Source organism: Erithacus rubecula (assembly GCF_903797595.1).
Source record: "Erithacus rubecula genome assembly, chromosome: 9".
NCBI classification, from domain to species: Eukaryota; Metazoa; Chordata; class Aves; order Passeriformes; family Muscicapidae; genus Erithacus; species Erithacus rubecula.
The window spans coordinates 10,486,851-10,506,591 of NC_136660.1; the positions used below are offsets into that span (position 1 = coordinate 10,486,851).

Here is a 19,741-nt window from a genome sequence, read left to right on the forward strand (position 1 = left end):
TGTTTTCAGGAATGTAGGCAGAAAGTGAAAATTCTAATGAATTCTTACATAAATATGTAGCAGTGCAGAAATTTGAATCCAAAGAACCATCTTGGGGATTTTAATATCATAATGATGATGATAATAATAATAATAATAATAATAATAATAATAATAATAATAATAATAATAATGACTAAGGGTTTGAAGTGAACTAAGTTTTTAAACTTAGTGATAAGAATTAGAGTGATAAGGAGTTCACTTTTTTTCATTACCAGTACTTTGGTCAGAGTTTGAGACTATAATGGTTTCTATAGAGGAAATAAGGAAAATTACACCTATTTATAATGGTGTAATAGTGGTGGGCATTTTGTGGATCTGTCCCATGGGTATGTTTACTTGTTTTTGTATACTTACTTAGAAACACAAATAGCCACTAAATGCCCTCTGCCTTCATACCTGACATACCATCAGCATATTCCAGATATGAGCCATCTGATTAGAATAAATTCTCTGCAGCAGAACAGATCACTGAGTTCTGAGATGTGGCAGCTATTGTATTTCTAAGGGTTACAAAATACAGTATGGAAATATGGTACAAAAATGTAATTAAAATGAACCTGAATTAATAGAAGAAAGGACAAGGGAAAAGAAAAGCAAAGGCTGAAGAGCGAGCTCTGTGTAACAGACTGTGAAGCAGCCGTGGTGCTAGATCTTATCAGATGTTTTGTCTCTCAAATGTGCACGAAAAATGAATGAAAATAAAGAAACAATTCATGAGGGAATTCCAGTTTTTTAGAGATGAAAAAGTAAAAGGAAAATACAGTTATATGATGCAGAGCAAACTTCTTCTAGTCTTTCGCTAGGAAAAATATGCGTTTACACATTTTGTATCTATCCCTGCAAAACCACAACACAGAGTTGGAAATACACCATAGATCCCAGAATCAGGGGAGAGCCAAAGAGAAAAGCAGCTGAGCTGAACTGTCACCAGCACTCCTGAATTACTTCATGCTCAGTGGAGCTGCTAAGGTAGCCGGTCTTGCACAGGTTGAATGCAGAGTGCTTCCAAGAACTGAGTTAATTAGTGAAGTATCCTAAAGTTAACTAACTCCCCTGCCAAGAAATGGGCTCTTCCATTTTCCTCACATGATTATCTGGGCACTTTCACTTTTCCATATATAGGAGCAGCTCAGGGACTGACAGATCAGGCTAGGTAGGGATACAGACTTCAGGCACATGCATACTCCTTGCATGCAGGCACGGATGCAGGCACTTGCTGCTTTCACACACTGAAATTCAAGTCAGCTGAAGAGGTAATAAGTGAAGACAGCTACAGTCCTGCTGATAAAGAGCCTTCTTGAACAGAAGGCACTGAAGGTAGAGCTCTTCCACCACCGTTTATAACAATCCATCAGGAAAAGCATCACAGCCATGAATGGGCCAGTGGATGGTTTATGTGATTACACGCTGGATGATGAAGGAGCTTTCATGTTCACGTCGGAGTCTGTGGGAGAAGGGCATCCAGGTAAGAAGTCAGCTCTAGTAGAAATCTAAAAAAGTATAATATTTTCATTTGAGGTGTTTAAAAGCCTAAAGAAGAATTCACCTGGTGTTAGTCTTACTAGAGAAGTTACTTGTAACAGGGTGCTTTTTCTACTTTATGTCTACTGGACTTTGTCCGTACAGACTGTAGAATTGCTGTCACTAGTGTGCTTCCAGCAGGAGTTCATGTGCTTTTGCAGGCTTTGTGGAGGAAGGCAGTGAGGTTTGTGGTTGCTGCTCCTTCCTTTTCATCTGAATTTCTTTCAGTATTCTTGTGGAGACACTACTGTATCTCTGACAGGCTTGAGTTTCACATATGGATGAGAATGCATAGCTTGCTTCTCAAGTTCCATATCTTTATGAGCCCTGTGAAACTGTCCTGCACATATGGAGTGTCTAAGACTCCCAACCATGACAGGAATATCCCTAAGTAGCCTATCTTAGATCCTTTTTATAGTGGTCCCAGCAGCTGTACATGGCAAAGTCATCAATTTGCCCCTTGCCTCCCACCCCTTTCCATCATCTGATGCAATATATGGAATTGCTTAAGCAAAGAGTGGACAGTTATTTGCTAAACTTTATGTATGGTCAGCAGAGATTAGTTCAATTTTATTGAAAACAAATATTCATCCACCATAAACATACACCTTATGTCAACAGCAACTGTTCCCTCAAGTGAGGCCAGGGCTCAATGGGCTATTTGATGTCCTGAAAAGTGTATTTGTTTAAGAAGCCAATTTGGTGGCCTGTACTTTTTGCTGTAATAAGGCTTTTCAGGTCTGTATTCATGTATAACAGAGGATAAAAAGGTCAGCAACGAGAACTTTATGTCTATAGTTTGATATTCTTCTCTATTAACTTATTACTGCATATCAAATCCATGGCTGATGCAATTGAGTACATCTCCATCAATGTGAGGGCAACTACATCAGGTTAAACCAGTTGGGGTTCTTTCTGATGTAACACAGTTAGAAAATGACAGTCGCATTTTGCCCTTGGAACGTATGTCCCATGTCAAATTTATATATAATTACACTACAGTGTCTGTAGTGCTATGTAGTTTCATGGGAAAAATAACATAATACAGCGTGGTGATTTTTGGAAATAACATGGATGATGTTATTTCCAAAGACAACTAGTCACAATTTATGCTACTTCAATCATTATTTTTTAGCCAGCTTGGGACAATAATAGGAAGGTCTCAAGCAGAGAGAGTTCAGCTGAGTTCCCAGATTTAGCTTTGTCCCTTGGTCTCTTTACCAGTCCTCTCTTTATCTTGTTTCTTGTTTTAGAATTTGGCCAAATTTTTGTTCTTATTCACATTCCCTCCTTTATTTCCAAACCCTCAATTGGCCCTCAGTAGCTTTTAAGTCCCAGGAGCATTATTTTTCTCCTGTGCTGAAATGCTAGTTGGCACTTGAGAAACACAGTTACCACTTGGATATCTCTGCAGCTTGTCTCACCTGACGGAGCCTGCAGTTCTCTGGGAACTGTGTGACACAAAGTACCAACCTGGGAGGTTTATTTTAGAGGCAGTGGAAAACTGAAATTTACCTAGGTGTTTTCAAGGCAGGGATGCTTATACCTTCTTAAACAGCCTAAATTTTCACATAGGGTACTGAAAACCCTAATGCCTATGGCAAAGGGAAGATAAGAGATTTTCCAGATCAAAGGAGGGCAGGCTGGCATTAAGTAACTCTGGGTTGTCCTGCAAATTCTTTTTCCTGAGCATCAGCAATGGATCTTAATCATCTCAGTGATAGTTCTGGCTCCTGACAGCAAATTGATCACCTCTACATCCCAGCCAAACCCCCTTCTCCCCTCTGGGGTTTTACACAAGAGGTGTAGACATGCCATTAGGATTTTATCACTCAGGAAAATCTTGGCTATTTCTTAAAATGAGGCCCAGTGCCTAAGGCTGTAGTTGGTCTTCTGATGTTATCTGTAGCAATAGAATTTTATTGTGAGTTTTGATTTCCTCTGTTTATACAAAATGGATAATTTGCGTGTTCTTGATTTGTTCTCTTCCGTATGTGATAGTATAATTTTGCTAGAGGGCATTGAGTGAAGTAAAGATCTTTGTCTGGTGGAAATTTGAATTGTTCTGATTATATTAGCTGAGTATTGAATGCTTTAATGGAGACCTTCTTAATGCACAAAGCAGGAGAAATTACATGCTTATTTATTTTAGTGTACAGAGAACTGCCTTGTATCTGTGCAATGCCTAGAGCTGGGTTTCACTGAGAACTCAGGTTCCATAGAAGTAAGTAATAGCTGTCAATAATTAACCTACAGGTATTACCTGTGCACCCCAAAGACATTGTAGAAGACTGTTTATGCTGTCTTCTCACTCCAGATTCTTCCAAATCCCTTGGGCATAACATTTGGGACTTCCTTTCAGATCTTTAAGTCGTTTAGTGATGTAAATTCCAAACTCTCTGGACTTACACGACTTTTTCCTTTCATTATAATAATAAAACCACACAGACAGAAGCATGAAAAAGAGAACTTTTTTATTTTTTTGTAGCTGTATTTTGTCACTGCTCCATTTTCCTTAGTCCAATAGTGTCTGTGTGCTGCACAGGTTTCATGGTGCTTTGAAAAGCATCGTGTGTTTCTGTGCCCCACAGTGTCTTACAGATGTCAAACCACCAAGGATTAATTCCTTCCCCTGTCTGGTGTGGCTTCAGGTGGAATTGGCTGCAAACTGACTGCCATTTAGTTTTCCAGAAAGTATCAATGAATCTCTTTAAAAATATAAGAGCAAACATCTTCTAAAAGCACCCTCAGGTTTTCAACCATATTAAAAGCATATGTTTATCTTGTAGATATTCACAGGGAAAAAAAATCTTGAATGAAAAAACCTTCAGAAAATGCAGATCTGTCCAGCATATCTTGTATCTAAGATTATATATACTTAATGATATGCATGATACGTCAGTAAACTGTGCATTGAGCAAGGAGAACAGATGTACAGGACATTTGAACACTGCTGATATTCCAGTACTGCTGCAGTTATCAACTAGCATTCCTCAAGGGTTCTTTTAAATTGGAAAAATGTACAGCACAATGCAGGTATTTGAATACTTTCTAGTGAAAGTCTTTTGTAGGAAAGCTGATTTTTGGATGAAATGCTTATGAAAAGTATCTGCATTTCTTCCCTGTGTTATTTTTTTAGCAGAAAAATGAGAATCGCTCAATTTGCCATATTTGGAATATAAAAATTCACATTCTAGTTTAATTTTTTTCTGTTGATAAAAATAGCATATCATTAAAAATACTGAATTTAATATTAATGATTACAGATTTTGAAGAAAACCAACTTTGCCATTTCAAATGTTCCATGTTTTTTATATTTACTACACCATCAAAGCCAGAAGTTTGACTTTACCTCTTTGCTGTGCTTTGTGGAGCTTTTTTGAATAAAATATTCAGTTTTTACTCCTCTTCATAGTTTGTTGGTTTTTTTTTTCTCTGTGTGGCGAGTCTGTGAAACTGAATTCCTGTGAAGGTGCTGAGAACTTTTGTTAGGCTCTTATATACTCCAGTTTCATGTAACAAACTTATGTTTAACTATCTGGGAAACTGTGAACTTCCTTCTAATTATCAGAGATCACCTTTGTTGTTGAACACCTCCTTTCCTTCCTAGTATTACAACTGGGATCTAGAGTAGGGTTTATCATCAGCCTCCCTAGACTCATTTTATGGTTGGCAAGAGCTGTTTCATGGCTAGTTGGCATCTCTGCCATAAGGCTGGGCCTGTGGGATAGTTGGATTTCATGAAAAGAATTGTGACTGTCTAATACTTGCCTGCTCACTCATTTTAGATACCCCTTTTGCAATATTCATTCTATTGGATAGCAATCCATGACATGAAGATATGTATGAACTGAATTCTGACCTATTAAATATATTTTTAAGATTATAATGTCTCACAAGAAGTGTTCCATTATGCTTTCCCTGTTTCTAAAAAAGAAGAGAAAATAAAAAGGGAAAAAAATAGTGGACAAACTTAAGCTCTTGCACTTAGATAATAACAGAAATGGGCCAGTTGAGATGAGACATCTAAATAACATAATGAAGGGTGCACAAAGCCTGCTAAGCATTGCTAAAAATAGAATGCCTGGTTTTATTTTACACCAGAGACCTTTACTAATAGACATGCCTTTAATTTAACACATTAATCAGCCAATCATCCAGCTGGATTTCTCTTTCTTCATAGACACATCTCTGTCTGGATTTGGATCCAGTTGCACTAGAACTGCTGGTGGTTGCACTAACAATCAGATATGATGTATTATCAAACTGATCTGCCTTAGACTATTTTAATGTAAAGGTATGCTCCAAGTGTAGTAGATTAAATTATTCTAATCTATTATTTTATTTTATTAAAGTCTCACATAGATGTTACAGATCAGAAGGGATCTCCAAAATATAATTTGATGTGACCTTCATACATAGATAATAATATTTCAACTAAGAGTTCTTCAAACAAGCTAATAAATGGCAGTTGAATTTCATTCATACCTTTTAAAAAGATATGCAGTTTTCATGTAGACATTTAAAGGATAAGGAATCCTGCATGCCTCTAGATGATTTGTTTTCATGGCTCTCACTCTTCAGATATTCCTTTTTGAATCTTTATGTCTCTTTTTAGCTTTCATTTATCAACTGTAGTTACATCATATACCATCAGGAAAAAAAACCCTTTTCTCTCAGTACAGTATTTTTATGTTCTTAGGGACCAGGATCTCAATACCTGTAGGAGTTTCCTCTGGTAGACTGCCTTTCCTTCAGCCTTTCAGAACTAGATTGAGTTTGATTTCACCCTGTAAGATAGACTTTTCTGATTTAGGGCATTCTTCTCATTCTGTCCTAAGCATTCCCACGGCTTCTTAACACCCTTCTTGAGTGTTTTGGCAAGAGTGCATACAATATATGTGCCATACAGGGAACTCAGACATGTGGGATGGTGGCATCTGATGCAGGTGAGACATGCTTCATGTGGAGCAAGGACAGAAATAAAGGTTGTTCATTGAAACTCTGGAGGTGAAAAAAAGACTACAAAGCAGTCCCAGTCACTAGAGTTTGCTGCTGGCTTTTGGACCTGCATTAAAAAAGCCATTCTAACCCCAGTTTTCTGTTGTCTCACCCAGGTAATAAAAAATTGCCTATTGTTGTCAGTATTTCTTGCTTTTATGCTTGATAATGAGGATATCTTTCCTTATAAAATTGAAAACTTGGAAGAGAGAAAGCAAAGATATTTTAATCACTCCTGCTACCTTTTTACCCAGGTTTGCTACACAAGGTTCAGTTGGACATCTAATTAAATTGCAATAATGGTGTCTGATTCCTGTTTGGTAATAATTGTCCCAAATTTAGTAATCCTAATCCATGTACAGTTCTTGCAAGGCTGAAAGTTCCAATGCAGCCTACATTTGCTAACTGTGTTTTGTGTTCATTCTTTTGGTGTTGAGGTGGTGAGATGGGAGTGAATATGGGAGATCAGAGTGTCAGAATCACATTAATTCTCCAGTCCCTGATTTATCCCTCTTAACTAAATGTACATTTTCGTAATGAAAATTAATGAGAATTTATTTTTACTTCAGCTTAAGTGTATTAAAAGCCTCTAGTGACAGACTTACAAAACACTTCCAACAGATTGTGTTGCAAATGGCAAGGCAGGAGATTAATTTATTTTGCCACACAGCTTGCTATGTCAAAATCTAAAAGCAATAGTAGACCTATTTTTAAAGAACAAAATTGCATTATATAAGAAAATTAACCATTTTTATGCAGAAGAACTTGCTATGGGTGCTACCCTTTTGTGTCCATCAGATTAGCTAGATTATTTGATTAAGATTCAATATTTGTTTTAAAGATTAGAAAATAAAGAAAGAAAAACATAAAATACCATTATGACAAACTTGAGCTGAGACCTTTGTATTTGGAATGCAGCTAAAGGTTTACCTCAGGCAAACTTCACCTGGTAACCCTTTCTTTGCTTCTGTGTGTGTATTCCCTGCACTGCCTTAGGTGAGTTGCAGGGATTATTAGAAGGTGACATTGCCAAGTGGTAGGTAGTGACAAAAAGCAGCCCAAAACCCAGCCCTCCCCTGAGCTGTGCTTTGTCTCTATTAATCTAAACACTTTCTCAGGCTTTACCACCAGTGTTGGTCAGGTACATTGTGACTTTCTGTTGGGGTGAGGGAAGTTGGGGGTGAAACATCACTGTTCCACTAGAGCACCACTGGTTTGCAGAGCTGGTGGTGCTAGGGAAGGGGAAAGCTGCAAGTAAAACCTCTTAACCTCTCTGGTTATTAAGTGTGTAGTTAAGTTAGTTAAGTGTGCATTACATGCTTGTTTCTCATCTAAGCTCAGAAAACTACAGATAAAGTTCTACTTAGTTTACACCTATAGGTAAATTCCCCACTCTGTCTACTGAGTTTGCTGGAATGGTGTTTAACATGTCTTTGTTTAGCTACCTTAAATATGCCAGTAGTAAGCAAAGCAAGAATTCCTCTCTGAAGTGCCTACTGAAAGTGATGCAAACAGTCCATGCTCTGCATTGAGTGCTGTGGTTTTGAATCACAGCTTTGATGTCTTGCAGATAAAATCTGTGATCAGATCAGTGATGCCGTGCTAGACGCCCATCTCAAACAGGACCCAAATGCCAAGGTTGCTTGTGGTAAGTTGTTTGCTGCTTTGCTTTAATCATCACACAGTCACATTCTTTTTTTAGGATGTTTGCAAAGGCCTAGCTCGTTTCACTCTCAAAAGGGACATAAGAATTTTAGTTTTCAAGAGGAGAGATGAAAAGAAACATTAGAAGTTCTTGTAAAGACTGAAGCCCAAGCAGGCTGTAGAAGAGTAGAGCCATTGATTTTGTGTGTGGACTGAATTGTCCAGGAAAAAACAGGTTTGCATATCACTGAATCATGCTCAGTGTTTTGACTTTCCCATTTGTAAATTGGACATATTAGTTTCTTCCTTGCTTTCAGACAGATGGGTGAATATGAAAATAATTTTTAATAGGTGGAGTTATAATGGTAAAAAAAAAGGATATAAAGGATTTGCACTGTACGTATCCAATAGATCTCTCAAAATCAGCATCATCACAGAATCCTTCATCTTAGTGGCTGGCTTTTCTGCTATTGTAATCCTGTTTTCATCTCTCTTTACAGAGACAGTATGTAAGACAGGAATGGTGTTGCTCTGTGGAGAGATCACTTCTCGTGCTATTGTGGATTATCAGCGAGTTGTCCGAGATGCAATTAGACATATTGGCTATGATGATTCAGCTAAAGGTTGGTGGAAAAACTCATGAAATCGTGGAAGAGCAAGCAATAGGCAACTGCAAAACAGGTCTGTCACCACTTCCCTACAGGGGCTTTAGCAAGCCTGATACAAACTGAATGTGCTGTGTGAAAGCTGCTTACATGGTGCTCCATGATACACTTTATGGCTTTACCCAGTAAGTAAAAGCCTTTTATTAGTTAAAACTGAATTGAGAGTAGGCAGACTATACTTTGAACTGTGGTATTTGGCCACAATAGTTAACTGCAACATGAACCATAGAATCTACCACTCCTCCAAACCTGCAAGAACTTGACTCTTGGTTTTTCATTTGACAAGCTGATTGTTGCATCTTGGTGCAAAAGAGAGAGGAGAAAACAATTAATTTCACAGTACCTTTGTGTTTTTGTACTGCAGTACATTTAGAATTCCCAGGTGTAAAGGTGGTTGTCACTGCAGGGTGCTGTGTTAGCTCTGAATAACTCCTTTTACACTGAGCAGTGTGTGGTCCAGACCTAGGTTGTGAGATGTGCAAATGATGAAAAGGACACCAGACTCATTTCACTTCCTGATTTGCATGTATCTGTTTATACAGTAGAAATATTCCAAATATTCCATTACAGGGAAGTGTATGTTTTAAGAACTTTTGGTTTATGTTGTTTACTGCAGTCCTTCAATTGCAATCAAATTTGCAGGAGGTTGTGGTGGGAGAATATTACAGCAGGTCAGCTGCAGTTTGTCTCCACCATCACACAGCAACAGTGCTTTCAGAAAACAAGCAAATCTAGGAGGTCATAAATCTCTTTTTTATCCAAACATCCAACAGTGATGAGGGAAGATTCAGTGACCCATTAAAAAACAATTTCTAGAAGTAAAAAAACCCAAAACCCTAAACCAAACAATTATGTACAGAAATATAATTTTCTTCTCTACATAGCCTACTGAAAAGAGGGTAAAGAGCATTCAAGTGGATCATATGCATATGGACGTGTATATATGTTGTACTGGCTGAACATGAGTTTGGTCAGCAGCTGTCAATAGCTACAGTTCTAGGAAAGGTTGGATTTGGAGAGAAGCATGCCACTATTAATATACCTAGGAACAGGTGGGAAATTTTGCCACAATCTTCTGTAAGTCTTTCAATTTCTTTTTAAAATCTTACTTTTGGTCCTGGAAAAATATGTAAATTCCCGTTTCCTGATTTGTTGTGAATCTGACATCTGAATCTGGTGTTTTTCTGGGGTTCATGCAAAGTCCCATGAGAAATTTAAATAGGGACACTGGTTTGCATGTATTACAAATAATGTGGCAGAGAGCAGAATCTTCAGTTGCTGAAAAACTCAGGACTTTATTAGTATTCATTTGGTAGAGGCTCGTTATTTACCTTTTTGACTACTTTTCTGCAGCTGATAATTCATAATCTGAGTTGGCTTGGCACAGGGAGTCAGTGCAAGAAAAAAATATCAGTAACATGCAAAAAAGGAAACCCTATATATCCAATCCCTATCCCATCCTAAAAAAGGTTTCAAGTGTGGTATTGACAAAAATTTTACTGAAAAATAGCAGTTTGGTTTTGAGTTCTGAGTGTGGTATCCTCCAGAATAATGTTGTCCTCTGGTTCCATGTTGCTTTCCTTAATTGTGACAGAAAAAGCTAATTCACTGCTATTCTTTTTTCCTAATAGGCTTTGACTACAAGACTTGCAATGTTTTAGTGGCACTGGAACAGCAGTCACCTGATATTGCCCAAGGTGTTCATCTACACAGGAATGAAGAGGATGTTGGTGCTGGAGATCAGGTAGACACAGCATCACATTCAAAATACCTTAACTGTTTTAAAGGAAGAAGTTTATTCCATCCCCATGCCCTATTTTTTATGTCAAAACCCATGTCAAAATATTTCTACACTTCTCTTTTCTCCAGAATAAAACCCATAATTTTACTGAAACAGTTGTAGGTTTCTTGAGAGCAGACTTCTGTCTGGTGTTGTTTTGGAACTCCAGGCAAATCAGAAGAGCTCTGGCAGTTTGTAGTAGCTGAGGAGGTTCCTTTAGAACTCAGCAAAGATTTTTTGCTTATGTATTTCATGTTTTTGTTGTGTAGCTTTAGGTTCATCAACCATTCATCTTGCTGCTAGACTTGCTGTGTAACATGGAATAAACAAAGGATCTTTGCAATTCACAGAGCTGTTGAGATTTTGTGCAGCAAAAAATTAGGTGATGTTTCATCTGCCCTTAACATTAATACAATGAATACCAGAGTAATTTTAATTCTCACTTCTTTCCTAGAAGTAGCTCTTGTAATAGGTGTTCCATGTAATTCAGGCTGTCCAAATTGCATTTCTTAAGCTCAAGAACACATATAGGCATTTGTGGTGTGTTCCCAAGAGGGAAATACATAAAAAGTGCATAATGTGACTGATGCCATGTGAGTGAATTTAACATTTACTAGTTATCATTCAAAGTAATATATAGTTTATACCAGTGCTGTTGAGAACCATAAGTGCAGGTATCAGAGTCCAGGAGCTAAGCTAAAATTGTTAAAAAAATCCCTTGAGAACTAAATTAAAAGGTTTTTCTGCTGTCATGGGGACATGATACTACATAAGATGAAAAGAGATTTGACTTTCTTTGACACTTTGATGGCCTCACTTTCCATTTGATCAAAGTGCCTTCCTGGTTTATTTTTTCCCTTTTCCCCCACCCCCCCAACAAACACTGGAGGAGAAAGAAAATGCTGCTAATTCTATTTATTAAATTATAATCTGATGCAGGGAACATGAAAGAATCATAAAAGTAATGTATACCAGTATAAATATAATATATAACAGTAGAAGCATGTGGCATTGAAAAATCTGAGGCAGGTGCCTTAAACTGTTGAAGGGTATGTCCTTCATGGAGTGCAACACCCCATACCACTGAAATTTCAGATGTGAGCTGCAGTAAGTGTGAGTGTGTCTGTGTTCATACATAAAAGCCTCTGGAACATTTCCAGGCTACTAGAAACATCTTTCCCATGACAGAATAATCCTGAAATGTTTTTTTCCAGCAGATTTTTTTTTTTCTATGGAAGAACCTATTAGGCTTTTTCACAAAAATGTCTTCATTTTTGTCCAGTTTTCTAGCTCAACATGTAAGCCTTCAGGCTAGTGAAAAATTCTAGGAACACAGTCTGCTTCTCATTACACTGTAACATGTTGGAGCCTGATCTGAGTTTTGGCTTCTTGCAATGCTATGTAAAACAGCAGAAAGTAAACCTGAGGATACTACTGAGTCTTTTTTTCAGATGAAATCTCATTGCCTTTGGTTGTGGTGCCGTTAACAGTGATTGAAGTATGTTCTCTCCTCCTGTAGGGTTTGATGTTTGGTTATGCAACAGATGAGACAGAAGAATGTATGCCCCTAACAATTATCCTTGCTCATAAACTGAACGCCAGGTTGGCAGAGCTCAGGCGAAGTGGAGAGCTCCCTTGGCTGAGACCTGACTCTAAGACACAGGTAAATACTGCCAGGCATTGTTCAGAAACCAGCACCTTTTCTTTCCAGAAATAATGAAATCTTTTGGAGACAGCAGGTGATGTGTTTCAGCATATCAGGATCATCTACAAGGAGCAGATAAAGCTTTTGCACTGCTTGTGACCTTGTCTCCTTGGCTGTTGGAACGTGGGTCACTTGTCTCAGAGCACTTCACCAGCTGCCAGTGAAGGGACATTTAACCCTTCAGAGCTACAGTGGTTTGTGCTTGTTGGAAAAGTGACATCCAAAGGATTTATTTGTATTTAGGGGTTCAGGTTGATATTTTCAAGATGCACCAAGAACATAAATTTCTAAGGCTTGAGAGTTTTGAAGGAAATCCCGCCTGAAAGACGTTTTGGGTGATTCCATAGAGAATCAAGTTGTCCTTGCTGAGTTGAGATTTTTGCTATTTTTTTTATTTTATCATATCACAAAAGTAGTGAGTAAATAATGCATTTCTCATACCCTGGAATTCCTGTGAGCAGTGCTCACTCTAATGTCAGCACTGGCATCTTGCCTGGCAGCAGCACAGGTGTCACTGATGCCCAGGGCAGGGACACTGATGCCCAGCGCAGGGACATTGATGTCACTCTGTTGTCCCCCCCTGCCCCTGTGCCCAGGTGACAGTGCAGTACATGCAGAAGAACGGAGCAGTGGTGCCCGTGCGTGTCCACACCATCGTCATCTCCGTGCAGCACGACGAGACCATTTCCCTGGAGAGCATGCGCAGGACCCTGAAGGAGCGCGTCATCCAGGTCGTGGTCCCTGCCAAATACCTGGATGACAAGACTGTCTATCACCTTCAGCCCAGCGGGCGCTTTGTTATTGGAGGGCCTCAGGTTTGTGCTGTGTCTGTTTGGGGTCTCTGTCCCAGGGTGTGGAGCAAGCTGCCCAGTGCAAGATTTTTCCTGGATGTGGGAGAAGGGCCCAGGGTTCCACGTATCCTATGCCAAAGTAACCTTTGAGTGCCTGGAGATACTGTACATGTGTTGTGGCCAGGCAGGCAGGTCTGCATCCAATCTTCCATTGCATGCAGAGTGTTGAGCCCAATTCTGGGTTTCCTCAAACCCTCTGGGGAGCAGCACTGAGTGAGATCTGCAGTCCTTCCTCATGGGAAGCACTTCTTACAGAGAGATGGACAAGAGAAGCTTTACTTCTCTCACAGTGAACCTGCTTTTCAGATCTACATAGCTCTCACTGCTCTGCCTGACACCAGTAAAAGCTGAAGGTGTTCATCTGTACTGAAAATCAGCCCAAATAAGGTTTCTTCTGGTGAGGAAATAAATGTTCCTTTTACTTTTAGGCAATGCAGGAGATAGAATTTATAATTTGATCACCAAAGTCAGGAAGAACTTCCACTTTCTGTAGGACCAGCAGTTCCGAGATTTAGCTTTTGAAAACAAATTTACCAACCATTATGAATGTTTTAGTCTTCAGATGCCTTCAGAACTACCACAACAAACCTTCAAAGCTCCTTCCTGAAATTAGGTTCAGTTTTACAATAAATCCAAGTAGACAGTGTTTTCCCCTTGTTTTACCAATTCATCCACTTACTGGAATTTTCTGGAAATATTTCTAAGGCACTCTTTTTACATTAGTGCCATGTAATAGGTAGGAAGATGTTGAGATTTATCATTACAATTATTGATGCTAGAAAAAAAAATATTTTTATGCAGTTCAATGGGTTGTATCACTGTAATTTTGTGTGTCATTGACATCCTAGACTATGCATAAAAGAAGAGTCAAACTTGAGCTGTAACTTAGAGTGAATTAAACAAGGCAGCAATCAAAGCTACATACAAAAAGAAGGCTACACATAGGAAAATTTTTATGTGTGCAGTGAACTGCACCCATTAAAAATGTAAATCTTTCAGATGTGTATTGAACTGCATCCATTTAAAATGTAGAAGTGATAAGCCAGCCAGGAATACCCTTGCTGCTCTCTTGTGCTGGAGCTCTGTTGCATATATTTGCACATACAAACCGAGGCAAGTCACAGTGTCTGTTTACAGCTCTTTAAACCTGGGCTAAGTTTACTCAGAGTGGGTCAATCTGCCTGTGTGTCCATGACCTTGTGACTGCTATCATCACTTGTGCAATTTACAATGGCATTGCAGCAACCAGAAAATAACTATTTCTCCTCTTGACTTTAACAGCTTTAGCTTTCTGCTTATTTTTCAGAAGAGTGTTACTTAGTTTTATTTTTAACAAGGCTAGCTACAGGAGGCTTTCTTACCTCCAGCTCAGTTCATCTAAAGAAAATACAAATATTTCACTTGGGATTTCCATCTTGTGTTTTGGGGTGTGGTGGAACCTTGAATTCTGGCTATGGCAAAATGAGTAGGTTTGCTGCTGTCATCATTTTCCTACCAGCAATACTGCTGGTGTGATGAGGACAGACATTACAGCTCATCACAACTATGACTTCCACACACATTACAAGTGTGTTTGTTCTTGTTCAGCACCTTTGAAACAAGGGGTGTCTTTCACATGTCCATTTATTCTTCCTCTCACTCACCCCTGCAGCCATAGTGACACACAAGGTGTTCTCATTGCAACCATCTGCACCATCAAAAATTAAGGTTTGAGACAAGCAGAAAAACCCCAAGGACAGGATTCTTTAATACATGCTCAGCTACCTAAAATCCAGATTTACATCTCAGTGCTTTCTTAGCAGAATGGAACAAACAGTGCCAAAGGTTTACTTCTGTGTATATGCACAGTCTTTCTACGAAAAACTTTGACTCCTCAGTTGTGTTTGCCATGCAAACATTCCAGCAGTTGAATTTTAGTTGCATGACATTCTGAGGCAAGAATTTCAAATCTGCCTGCACAGGATTCAGAGGAATTTAAAATTTCAACATGTTTTCTTTCACACCAGAAAGTTTAAGGGTTTAGTAAATTGCAGAAATTAGAAAATTAGTCTGATGCTGATTAGCTAACCCAGATCAAATGAGAATATGAAATACATGTGAGGAGCAGTCAGGATAGCTGGAGGCAACTAGAATATTATCTGCACTTCCTTATTTAATATTTTAGAATATTCATCTCTTAAGTATCTGTTCTTAGAAAGAAGAGATCCTTTCTCAATTACCTATAACTGCATGTTGTGTTGTGTAGGTAGTACTCCATGCCTGTTGTGTACAGTTTAAATTAGACTATATAAATATTTTGGGATTGGAAATGCAGTTTTTAGTACATATATAACAATCTCTGATACTGCACTGGAAGGTCGGGGTGCCAAAGTCCATGTAATCATCTGTAAGGTACCACTGACATACCTTTGACTGCAAATAAAAAAAGAATCTACTATTTAATATTCACACAATTTGTGATTTTGACTAAAAGATACGAAAGCTTGGATTGATCTTTTTTTCATATTTTAAACGGTGTGAAATCTCTCAATAGCTGCTTTATGGCACGGAGAGTTTTAGCAATATTCTGTAATAGGATACTCGGTAGGTCATTTCTAAACCAGAGCTGCCATATTGCAGTTAAAACAGGCAGTGCATGCTGTAGCTATGTGGGTTGATTATCTGTAGCTATCTTGCTTGATTAACCAAATTTGTGAATGGCTTGTCCTGAGGATCTGTCTGTAAGAGCAATTAGAGGCGCTGTTGCACCTTGGGGACACGTGTGCCTTCCTGCAGCGCCCATCACGCCTGTGGTGAGCTCCCTCCCTGCTGCCGCTCTCTGAAGGAAGGCACTGTGTGTGTGTGCATGTGTGTGATGCTCAGCTTGTGCCCATGCAGGGCGATGCAGGCGTCACGGGCAGGAAGATCATCGTGGACACGTACGGCGGCTGGGGCGCGCACGGCGGCGGCGCCTTCTCGGGCAAGGACTACACCAAGGTGGACAGGTCTGCCGCCTACGCCGCCCGCTGGGTGGCCAAGTCCCTGGTCAAGGCTGGCCTCTGCCGCCGGGTTCTGGTTCAGGTAAGGCTTGCTCAGCATCCTGCTCCTCTCACAACCTTTTTCCCTTTGTAGATTTTCTTGGGATGCCCATCGTAAAGCCGCTGCAGCGGTCTTGCCGATGGTTTTTTTGAGTAAAGGAAGGCGTGATGTGCTTGGTTCAAGCCCACCATAATGTGTAATAGCCAGTTGGCTTCTTGAAAATGGAACTTTTCATTTAGCTTTTGGCTATTTTTCTGGGTATTTGTTGAGCCCTCAACTCTCTGACGCTCTGTCATTGAAATGAGCATGGGGTGACTGGATAATGGGGGAGAAAGCAATCCATTTGCAAATCCAAATGCATCCAATGCATTTTCAAAGTTTTCTTTTTTCTACAAATACAGATTGTGCAGATATGAGAAGTGAAGGAGAGGCTGTAGTTTGCATAAGATGATTCATAAATTAATGCTTTCTTCTGCTGCCCACTGCTGTCCTGAGGTGCTGTGTTTATTGGCTGACTAAGGTGCCTTTTTCCCCCACAGGTTTCTTATGCCATTGGGGTTGCTCATCCACTGTCTATTTCACTGTTCACTTATGGAACTTCCCAAAAAACAGAGAAAGAGCTGCTGGACATTGTGCACAAAAACTTTGATCTTCGGCCTGGAGTCATTGTCAGGTAAAGAAACACACAGAAAGGAAAATATCCTGGTAGTCGCTTCCAAGAAATTATTTCTTGCAAAATCTTCAGCTGTTACTGAAGGTCTGGCCTTCTATAATGTATGGAAGTCAAAACAACTTTTGCATTCCAAGAATTTTAAGTTACTTTGCTCTCATAAAAAAGTATATTTTGATTTACTAAAGAAATTCAAGGTTGTTTCATCTTTTCCATTACAACTAATAATTCTTAATAATAAGGCCTTTTCCTATAGCCCTAAGTACATGAAAGACATTCAGGTAGTGTTGTCACATTATTGTCTCCATTGAACATGTTCATTGGTATCCTTTTATCCCCAGAATACACTTGCTTGCCTAAGGGGATGGGATGGATATCAACATCAGGATTTTAACAGTAGTTAACAGGAAGTATCTTAAAATGAAAATTTTTTCCTTCTTTTTATTATACACACAGGGATCTGGATCTAAAAAAGCCCATTTACCAGAAGACTGCCTGTTATGGTCACTTTGGAAGACAGGAATTCTCATGGGAAGTGCCTAAAAAACTTGTGTTTTGACACTAGTGACATGTAACCTTTTAAAAACCGAAAGGAAGACTACTAATGATGAGGATACTTCTGAAAATAAAATTTGACAGCTTTATATTCAACATAAGGAATTTTAGATTTTAAATGGAAAGAAAAAAAAGGTTATTTTCTTGGAAATTGATTTTTTTTTAACCCTCAGTGTCGTTCATTATCTAAGATATAATGGACAGTCTGTTTTTTTAATCGACATAAGACAACAAAATGCAGTTTACTGTTAACTGCTGCTGTGTTGGTTCTTTGGATAAAGACAAAGTGTGACTCAGGTACTCAAACCAAAAGCTGAACCTCAAACCTTTGATGGGCAAAGGTGAAGATGATTTCCCAACTCTGACTAAGGATCAGCAGATCTGTTGCTTCTAATTAGACAATGGGAAATTCTGGGGTCCAATTTCCTTACTGGAGTTAGCATTGCATACAGCTGGGGGCTGCTTTGATGGGAGAAGGCTGAATATCACCTAACTGTAACTTGGCCTCCTTTATAAAAAATGTTAACATATATGGAATATTTAAATCACCTTCTGTGCATATGTGCTGTTACTGTGGTGTTTCAATTACCTGTGTTTTTGAAACATAAGTGCTCTCCTATGAAACAACAATCATAGAATAAAAAGCTTTTTCCTACCATGTATGTAAAGGTGTATCTTTTTCTATGTTTGTTTTTCTTTTTATGTTGCTGTAAATTGGTCCATTTCAACTCAGCTGCTTCTACTCTTGTAGGAATTTAGTTTGCCAACATACTGAATTTAATTAGATTTTGAAATTGTTGTATTACTTTCCCAGTTAATACATGTATGATCACTGTTTAGTCCATGGGATTAATGGAAATTCAGTGCAAAAGTACTATTTGTAACTCTTAGGTTTGGCTAGACAGTATTTATTTTTATAATTTTTCCTCTTGAGCCTTAGGTGGCTCCAGGGGTGATCCCAGTGTCTGCCAGGGGTGATCCCAGTGTCTGCCAGGGGTGATCCCTGTCACTGCCAGGGGTCATCCCTCTCACTGCCAAGGGGTGATCCCTGTCACTGCCAGGGGTGATCCCAGTGTCTGCCAGGGGTGATCCCTATCACTGCCAGGGATGATCCCAGTGTCTGCCAGGGGTGATCCCTGTCACTGCCAGGGGTGATCCCAGTGTCTGCCAGGGCTGATCCCTGTGTCTCATTGTTCCTGCTGGATCCAGCATCCCCCTCTCCTCCTGGCAGGGTCTCTGCTGCAGGTAGCAGGATATGGCCATGACTGAGGACAAGGAGCTCTCTGTGCCCATGTGCTAAATTGTCCTTGACAGTGGCAAACCCCTCTTTGGCAATGCCTGAGTTAGGCTCGGGTTTGTTTAAACTGGGAGGGTGTGAGACCAGGTTTATCGTCAGTGATCAGCTTTGTCAGTAGGCAGCAGGTTAATCCTCCCATATATGCCTGTGTATGGCCCCCAAGAGGGACTTTGTGCTCTGTGGTTTAGCCAGCACTCTGATAAATCTGTGCTGGGGAAGTGCTGCCACCCCGTGTTTATCTCCCAAATAAATGTCTTCACACAGTGCCTCCCCAACAGGTGTGGTGGTGGAAAGAGAGTGCCTGGGATGAACATTGAAGGAAAAGCCGCCATCTATTCCTTTCAAGTGTGTCACAAACACCATTTCTATCCAGTCAAGCCAGAGGTCTCTCCACTTTTATTAATTATGGCAATGTGCTCTCTGTTCTGTGTAAATTGAGATAACAGATTTATGTGTAGCTTCTGATGTCCCAAGGACTTACCACATTAATCAGTGGGCCTTGCTGGGTACCCACCTGGGTATATTTTGATAGGAAAATATCTTAAAGACCACTTGCATCTTAAAGAATGAGTTGGCAAAGATTCCCAGGGACTGTTTTCCTGCTGCATATTTCTTAGCTTCCAAGGAATACAGAATATGTTTGTGTCAGTCTCAGAAACATAAGCTGTTTGGAACCAGGTCCTGATGGTCTGCCTAGAAACATAAACCTTGACCTTGGTTATTAAAGACTTGTTTTGCTAATGATCTTTTACCTGTCAGGGATGTATACAGAGGCATTTTGCTAATAAAAATGAGGTCACCATTCATGCTGACACAGAACTGTTTTGTGGCAGTGTTACAGTCCTACACATACCTGTTCATCAAGATGTCCCTGAGATAGCACAGAAAGACATTTCTTTGTCAATGCTCTGAGTGCCTTCCTTCTGAGTGAACTTCTTCAGGAGCTCCTGGTCACAATGTAGTCACACTACAGCCAGCAGAAGCAAGTGAAT

General features: G+C 39.4%; 1 protein-coding gene across 1 annotated transcript; it reads left to right on the forward strand.

Annotated features, from left to right (window-relative positions):
• Positions 1 to 1,177: 1,177 nt before the first annotated feature.
• Positions 1,178 to 18,114, forward strand: MAT1A (methionine adenosyltransferase 1A). Its single transcript, XM_079311957.1, has 9 exons — positions 1,178 to 1,507; positions 8,135 to 8,212; positions 8,709 to 8,831; positions 10,505 to 10,617; positions 12,173 to 12,316; positions 12,955 to 13,173; positions 16,087 to 16,269; positions 16,767 to 16,900; positions 17,354 to 18,114. Exons 1-9 carry the CDS (start codon positions 1,414 to 1,416, stop codon positions 17,454 to 17,456), a joined length of 1,191 nt encoding a protein of 396 aa, XP_079168083.1. The 5' UTR covers positions 1,178 to 1,413; the 3' UTR covers positions 17,457 to 18,114.
• The last annotated feature ends 1,627 nt before the right edge of the window (positions 18,115 to 19,741 follow it).